Source organism: Ptiloglossa arizonensis, chromosome 8, assembly GCF_051014685.1.
Source record: "Ptiloglossa arizonensis isolate GNS036 chromosome 8, iyPtiAriz1_principal, whole genome shotgun sequence".
Lineage (NCBI taxonomy): Eukaryota > Metazoa > Arthropoda > Insecta > Hymenoptera > Colletidae > Ptiloglossa > Ptiloglossa arizonensis.
Window position 1 is genome coordinate 11150426 of NC_135055.1, and position 8772 is coordinate 11159197.

The 8772-nt window shown below is 27.9% G+C and overlaps 2 protein-coding genes across 2 annotated transcripts; one reads left to right on the forward strand and one right to left on the reverse strand.

The window, feature by feature from the left end:
- Positions 1-934: 934 nt before the first annotated feature.
- Mrps10 (mitochondrial ribosomal protein S10) lies at positions 935-2864 on the forward strand. Its single transcript, XM_076318262.1, has 6 exons — positions 935-1085; positions 1221-1517; positions 1586-1711; positions 2274-2401; positions 2479-2680; positions 2743-2864. The coding sequence occupies exons 2-6, from the start codon at positions 1503-1505 to the stop codon at positions 2794-2796; spliced, it is 525 nt and encodes a 174-aa protein (XP_076174377.1). The 5' UTR covers positions 935-1085; positions 1221-1502; the 3' UTR covers positions 2797-2864.
- Positions 2865-3265: 401 nt separating this feature from the next.
- Positions 3266-8662, reverse strand: LOC143149781 (beta-1,3-glucan-binding protein). Its single transcript, XM_076317411.1, has 8 exons — positions 8410-8662; positions 6986-7213; positions 6371-6504; positions 5861-6003; positions 5401-5564; positions 4509-4873; positions 4141-4242; positions 3266-3636 (listed from the first exon to the last, which is right to left on the reverse strand). Exons 1-8 carry the CDS (start codon positions 8552-8554, stop codon positions 3526-3528), a joined length of 1392 nt encoding a protein of 463 aa, XP_076173526.1. The 5' UTR covers positions 8555-8662; the 3' UTR covers positions 3266-3525.
- Between the last annotated feature and the right edge of the window lie 110 nt (positions 8663-8772).

Consider the following 8772-nt stretch of genomic DNA (forward strand, 5'->3'; position numbering starts at 1 on the left):
GTATTATTTAATAGTTGAAATACTTTGGCATAAAAATGTAAAGTTAAAACAGTAGAATATAATTATACATATCAAAATATTATATGAGAATGTAATTCAAACATTTATTTCATTTTATAAATAAATAATATTTAATTAGACTAATATAATTCAGGAAATGTGAAAAATAAAAGATCATTGCAACGAAAGCGAATACAAAAGACATACAATTATAAAGTATTTTTGCTTTATTTTAAACTTTTCTCATGTCTTATTTTGTTGTGTAAATATTTGAGCCTTCAATCTTGTACGTGTTTTAAAATATATGATTAAACATATATAGGTGTACATTAAAAATGTGCAAGTACAAGTTTTCATGAATTCATGTGTAAATAGTAACTCATTTATATCATAATATTAGTCGCAATTTATCGTTACAGTAACTTACATCATTATTTGGACACAATGGAACCTCAGATTAGGGGAGAAATTATTACTTAACATATTTATGTATTTATAATAATGTTAACAAATTAATTGCTCTTTAGTATTATCGGTTGTTTTAGTCGACAAACCGAAAATTTTCTTTATTAAATGCATATAGTTTTTTTTGTATAACTAGCAATAAATTAAGTAATGCTTAATTTTTCTGTCACAAACTGTATTTTATAATATTGTAAATAAAATAATCTTTTCCTCCTTTGAATATGAAAGTACATTTCTGAAATAATGTTTTTACTGGAAGTGTAGTAATAATCAAAGTATACAAAAATGAAATAAATATAAAACTACAAGTAACAAATAATGATAATATCGATTACGAGTGTTGAGAATGTGGGATTCTGTCGATAGATCATATCACCGTTATTCGGGTTATTTCGGGTTACTTCGGGTTCCCAAATGGTAAAGGTTCCTTAACACCGACGCAAATGTATTCTACATGTAACCAGCGTTACCAGAAAAAATCGCTAAAACTCAATTTCAAAAAGTGGGAAAAGATAGTGTGATGACGCACTTCCATTACTCCGCCTCTTCTGTAGCGATTTGCATTTGTGGCAACGCTGCATGTAACATAACCACATCTTTTTTGACATTTTAAAAATCTAGTAAGGAGATATGTATATTTAATTGAAATACACATGATATTGATTTATATATAATAATTTTTTTTATTTCTTCATTTCCATTAACAATGGGAACAAAACGTCAAAACGTTATTAACAAAGAAAATGTCTAACCAGATTTCATTCCCTGAATCGCTGACTGAGGAGGTACTTAATACAGTAGGGGTCGTCTCCCTCCTTCACGCATCGTGCGTCGACTCCCACTCCAATGCCTTCAACGTTAATGTTGAAGGAGTGAAACTGCCCTCGCTATACTACTTTCTTCCACTTCTCTTAGCAAGAAGTAATACCTATAACTTCGTTTATTTTAGGAGTTTAGTGATATGCTCTTTCTAAATCTTGTTTACGTTAGGAATACAAAATTTTAAGTTTTTCGTTTATTTACGTGAATAAACACAAATGTTTCGATCAAAGGTATATTATTTTATAGCTTACTATGTGAACGTAAATAGGTTAAAATTAACTGCAGTAACTTTTTTCAGGTATCTTCTCTTCTACGAAATATTACAAATAAAAATTCACACTGTAATGGACATACCAATTTATTGCAAAATGCATTGTGTTCTACGAATACCTTGGTTGCTGAAACAGATACATCTCAAATAAAGGTACATACATATTCAGAGTTTCGAAAACTTACACTGAAAAACCACTAACTATTTTACTAATATTACTAATATTGTTTTATTACCATATTTTTATATACTCAGAAGTAGGGCAAATTATATTTTCAATTAGAAAAACAAAGTAAATATAAATTCAACCATATCATATTGGTTTAGTACTGTTTTTGTATGAATTCCTTTTAATATTTTTTATCTTTGTGATATGTATGCATACAATTTTTTACCTAACACGTAATCAATTTTCATCAATAATTTACCTTTAATATTCTTTAAATCCAATTAATTTTGCTACATTCTCCAAATATTAGATATTAAGCTAAAAACTTATTTAATGATTGGGTTTAAATGAGGCAAAACAAGAATAAAATTGTTATTTTTTTCTATACAAAACAAGGGGGATATTTGCAATTCAAGCCTTAGATTATTCAGCCTGTATATTTATTCTTATTATTATAATAATGTTATTGTATAAATTGGACCATAAGAAATAGCTTTCAAAATCGATTAATGTTTAATCTAAAATATACTACTTAATATATTTTAGGATATTCCTGATAAATTGTACAAAAAGATAGAAATTGAAGTTAGGGGAAATGACCAAGCTGTCCTAGAAAGTTATGGACAATTTGCTGTTACGGCAGCTAGTCATTTAGACATTAATGTTAGCAAACAGTAAGTAATAATTCAAAAATGTATGCGTAAAGAAGTATATTTAGAATGATTAAAAGATATATTATTAAAATGAACAGTTTTGCAGTAAAAAAACCTGTTCATGAAAAATTAACAGTTCTTAAGTCTGCTTTTGTTCACAAGAAACATCGTGTTCAGTATGAAACAAGAACATATTATAGATATCTTGAGTTGCTTAAACTAACTGGTTCAACAGCAGATACTTTTCTAGAATATATACAAAGAAATCTTCCAGAAGGAGTGGCAATGAAAGTTACCAAGGTATAATTTGAATTGTTTATGTTTCCGTACATGAAAAACAAAACTAAATTTATGTATTACAGGTGGAACTGCAAACTCTACCAGAAAATATTAAAGAAGCATCTTCACAAGGATAATGAAATAAGTTTATATCATTATCTTTATATTAGCTAATAGTAAAATAAATTTTATAAAATTATTTCAATTTTGTTTTTTTTTTCACTAATATTCTCAATAAGTGCAAAAATAATGATATTAGTTTTACCATCTTAATTCCACATTTTACATTGCAATATTGTTTCAAAATTCACTTTTTATAGTTTAGTTTATGACTTCAGTTCATGTTGTTACCAAATAATCGTTCTTAGTTTTGTTATGAGTTCTATAGTGTTTATAAGGATACAATAATGTTTATCTCATAATATTTGTCAATATTTTTATTTTTGGATTATTACGATTCTCTAGATGTAGAAAATCATTTCCATGACTTAAGAAATCATGAAACAATGAACATGCTTGTTAATATTAATTCTTTTGTTAATTCTATGTTGATTCTTTAACTGTTATTTTTTAGTTTATATATCAGTTCTATAATAGTTTTAGTAACAATTCCACAAAGAATGAAACTTAGAAGTATGTTATGAGTATTTGTATGTTACTAATATAATGTTTGTCCATAAATTTATACATTTTTATAAATAAATCAATATTTTTAAACAAATCAATTTAATATAATGCAAATTAAGTAATGTAAATTTACTACCAAATTATAATTATTTTTAATTATTTTTCCTTCTTTTTTACAACTTTTTATTCAGTTTATTTCATGTTCTTCTGAAAATACGCGTGTTATTTTTATGTTTTTCCTAAAATGACCACACACGAACATAATCAATTTCGAAAGCAGTCATCCTACCATTTTCTTTTTTCCAAGTCGGTAACCATTGATTCCTTGCCTGCCAAAATTTTAACATCGCCTAAAACATCAAACATTATTAATTAATGATCACTCGTAACGAATTAGTGTATTCTATAGGAAAATAAAAATTAGTGTTTATGAAGTTATTACGAGTTATTAATTACAAAAAGACTTGGCTGTTTCACGATGAGGGTAGTGATCGGCAGTAGTATCGAAACTTTTATGTAAATACATAAAAGAACATTTCATAGTTGATGTAAATATTATTTACACTGTTATATTTATAATTCTTTCCAAAATGGTGAATTAGCTGACGTTCGTAAACAGGCAGTAAGTCCTTTACTTCCAACACCTTTTATTCGTACAAATCACTTCTTAAAGTTTCGAAAACTTGTTACCGAACATGTATTTATATACACGTACTTTTTTCCGATACATTCTACCAAATTTGAATTAATAAAGAGATTATTTTATTTTCTAGTGTAGTTTTAATTCGTATTACGTAACGTATCTATGTAATGCGTCTATAGAATACATACATATACAACAAATTCAATATTACCTTTGCCTCGATGTTCCTCCATGGTTTTGTATTACCTGAACTAATTGTTCCATCGGGAAAAACGCGTATACCCCCGACTCCAACGCCAAAAGTAATGTAAAACTATTTTAAAAAATAACACTTATAAGAATTCAGTGAACAATAATGTATCATATTTTTAATTCAATCGGTTGCAATTTAAAGAATCGCAAAAAATGGAGAAAATATTACATATCGTTTGATAAACAATTTTCGATCACATTAATCGTTTGAGATTTGTCTGACAGAACTTTTCGATGGATCTAATACGTTGTTAATTTTGAATAGATGAAATTTTGGAAGTACAAAATTATTTTTAATACGTATCACATGTACAATATTAAACGTACCTCTTCATTGAAAGGTGCCATTTTGTTGAAATTAGTATTATTTAACCATCCATTTGATTCAGGATTCAGTTTACCAACTTCTTGATCGTCAACCAAAAACTGAAATCCATCACTGTTCCAAATCGTTGTGTAAACATGAAAATCGTTTGTCCACATGGGACCATTCTCTTGTATTTTCGAAACCATGTAGTCGTTGACGTGTGTAGTTGTGCCAATTCTGACTCCAAAATCCAACTTTCTCGAGTCAAAAATGGTTCTGTCGATGGTATTGATTAAATTATCATTTCCACGAACAAGACCAAGAATAACGCGTCCACTGGAATAGCTTACACCGTAACTGTTGTACTTGGGTTGCAGCCACATTTCTGTTGCAATTAAAATTATATTAAAGCTTCACTCTTACTAAGTCAAGTTCTTCGTTTTATAAAAGTCGTCGGGGCATAATAAACGGATTTCAAATTCTAAACGCAAATTTCGACAATGGTTGTTTAATGCGTTAAGAAGTAGAGTATTCAAGCTTTAAAATGGTATTTTGTTCATCAAAATAAGACGATTTTCAATGGAGTTACAGCAGTTTTAAGATTAAGTAAATTTTACCATAGTCAAATTCATATCTTCTAGGATATCATCTAATTGTAAGAAAAGAAAAAGAAGAAATATAAACAGTGACGATTCCACTGTATTCAGCCTGGGAAAAATTATAACATATAATCAGGGATTACTTTGTATATCTACTATCTATCTATGGTCAGTATTGCCAGTTACTTCCCCACTTTAACATTACTCTTTACTAATTGTAAGTAACCATCTATTCAACTTGTCAATACAATGCAATGAACGAGACTTCCAAATACTAATCGAGATTTTACTGTAACATTTAATTCATATATACCTGGATATAACCAATCACCTGCTGGGAATTTTGCCCTTATTTCAATTTTACCATACCGGAAATTAAAACTATGTTTCGTGGTTAATCTAGCAGATATAACAGGCGGTAAAATATTGAAGGCAGTAGCGTTCCGTGAACATTCCACCGCAATATTACTGGTGCAGCTATAATAAATAAATGTACATTGGTGGTATAAGGATATGTAGTTAACTGTAACTTAATACGAGCAAATGTAACGATAAAATTTGTTTCTTTAGAAATTGCTATTTAATAAATAGCTAATAATTAGCTAAATTAACTTTTTCACATTCTGTACTTTAATATTATTATGTACTTCGTTATGCTTGTAAAAATATAAAAATATGCAAATTATTTTGAATGCATTCAAGATAATAAATTTTTAATATTTAAATTTTGTACTTGAATAAAAAATTTTGAAAATACATGAAACTATACTTACCCACCTAGTTTTATTTTTCCATATGTAGTTGCACTTTCACCGTACAAGTCTTCTAAAATGACTGGTCTGATACGAAGTTTTCCAGTTGCAATTTGTACTAGATGTCCATGGTGTTCGTTATGGTACACGCAAAATTCGTAATCCTAAGACACAAAAGTCGTTCATGAAGCCTACAAGGTGAGATTGATTAGTAAAAATTATATTCAATTTCATTGACAAATAAAAAATACGTCACGATGACAAGCGCGCCACGTTAATTAAATATTAGTGTATTTAGTATGTATTTCTTTTTAATGGATAAATGTATAAGAAATATGTACTCTAGTTTACATAAGACTAATGAAACGTTATGCGTTACTTGTTATCTAGATAAATATGTATCGAATGCTAAAATTATTTTGACGAATGCTACATGTTTACAAGGTAACAAAATAACACTGTGTCCATATATAACTTTATAATGCCGTAATATCGATTTAGACGTTCACACTTCATTATTTTATAACTCACAGGACTTAAAGGAATTCTTATATCACGCTTCCAAATTGAATTGTTCAAAGTATCGAAATTTTCATTAAGTAGCAGTTCACCGACGGAGGTTTTGCGTTTTTCTTTATTTGTGTCGTCATTTCCTCCTGCCTCGGCTGTAATTAGAAATTGTACACTTTTGTACTTTGCATTAATATTTTCTTTATTATACTTTATATCTATATAGCTTATGCTCAGATTATTATATTATAGAATATATTAATTTTAATTTTATGATTTTTAGAAAGTTATTTGTTGAAATATTGAAATAAGAAAAATTAATTTTATTTCTTTAACTCTATTTATTTTAAATAACAATAACAACTCAGTGCAGAAGATTTATATTTATAGAAAGGCGATTTTAAAGTGTATATAAAAAATGCATAAATTATTTTATAGCTGCAGAGTTCTTACATTTTTTTTGAGCTCGCGGAAAGTTTTAACAAAAAAATTGAATATTTCTAATTAATTATGTAAAGTTTGAAGACTATATTTTTGTGTCGAAAAATACAATTTTTTATTTACATATTTAAAGGTCAGATCAAAGAGTAAAAAATGTGTCTAATATTAGATAATGTGTGCTCATAGTATACATACAAGAAACTTTCCATGTTTGATCTGTTTTTTTGTATGTTGTTCCATTAATTTGTGCGTAAATCCAATAATATATGACTGCTCCATCGATTAAATTTATATGTTGGTTTGAAACACTCCATTTTCCGTTTTTCTCTTGGTACGTTTCACCAGATATTTCTCCAATTTCAGTGGATTCAATTCTTTTATTTATATTTCCTTGAAACGCAAAGAATTGTATTCCTCGTTCATCTGTTGATATAAGAAAAAAATATTCACAATAATGACAACAATTTTATAAATTGTCTTCGTTTAGACAACTATTCGATCGTTCCTTTCGCAGGAACCTCGAGAAGTTTTTATTTATAAAAATACGATACTTGAATTTTCAATTTTTCAATATGTGGAGTAAGCACATAACTATCTCGATTACCCGTAAAATGGTTCCAATTCAAAGAATGTTAAATTGCAGTAATTGTTAATTTCTACAAAATTTGTGATAACGATTATTTAGAAGATAGAACTTTTTTTCAACCAAAGAATATTTATTTAAGAATAACAATGATATATAAAATAATTAGAATTGCAATGTGATCGAATGATTCGCGTGTGCAGTACATGGTAAAAGTATTTAAGGGTATTTAAATTTGTTGTTGGAATGCTATAATGTCGTTATGACTATAATGTCCTTCGCAAAGATGCGAAGAATGTGGTAAGATAATAAATTTAGTTAAGCGATTTGAATCAATATCAAAAAAAAATTTTATTTTATTGCCCGGATTATAGAACTTAGCCATTATTGTGCATATCGTGTTTTGAAAATTAATATGTTTAGATGTTTCTTTTCTTATTAGTTTTATTACAGCAAGAACGATAAATTTTATGAAAAATAAAACACATTTTATTCGTTCTTTTTTCTATACAACTCCATCTTTTCAGTTTTCAACACCAGGTAATTGGGAATAAGTAATGCTTGACTGTAGTAACATAAATAGATACGGTAAAAATTTGACAATAGTAAATTTTTCAAATACTTTATACAATTTAACGATTGAAAAATAATATAATTTAACCAAAATATTATAAACAAATACGAAAGTTGTATGTTTTGAAACTACACAAATATGTTTTAATTTATGTCTACTTATATGTCACTACTAGGTACTTGACATTTTTGTTCTCTCCACGTGAATCACGTATTGTGTCATTCGCGAGGAAAACACGACAAAAGATTTACTATCGGAACTTACATTCCAATTTACGTACGAATAAATATTTGATCATGTAAATAATATTTATTAACTCTTGTTATTCTTTCTCGTGCATTATAATTTATAAACCTAGTCATATTCATCTCACTGTTCAGAATGCACATGTAGTTATTTTATCAAAAGTAATTATATTTTAGTCGTGGTACTTTATGTATACAATCGGTAGTAGTTGCTTACTTGGAATTGATATTCGTATTCCTTGCGGTTTTAAAATTTCAAACGTTGGTTCTGGTAGAGTGTAAGAATTCACGTGTGTAACGAAACTTACAAACTTTAGAAGAAATAAAATAAAAATTGTGATAAAATCACTGTAGTTTAACATGTCTTTTAAAATTGATTATTTATTTAATACGACGGGAGTTATTTTTGACGAAAATTAAGGCTGATGAAGGAAACGTAAAGAAGTACTCTGCACTATGGACTGCTGACACTGCACTGACCTGAGAATACAATTCTGATAACTTTTGTAGTACTTTAGACCTCTCTCCTTTGCTCTGATGCTGTGATACTCACGGGACATCCCGACAACTCAACAGGAAA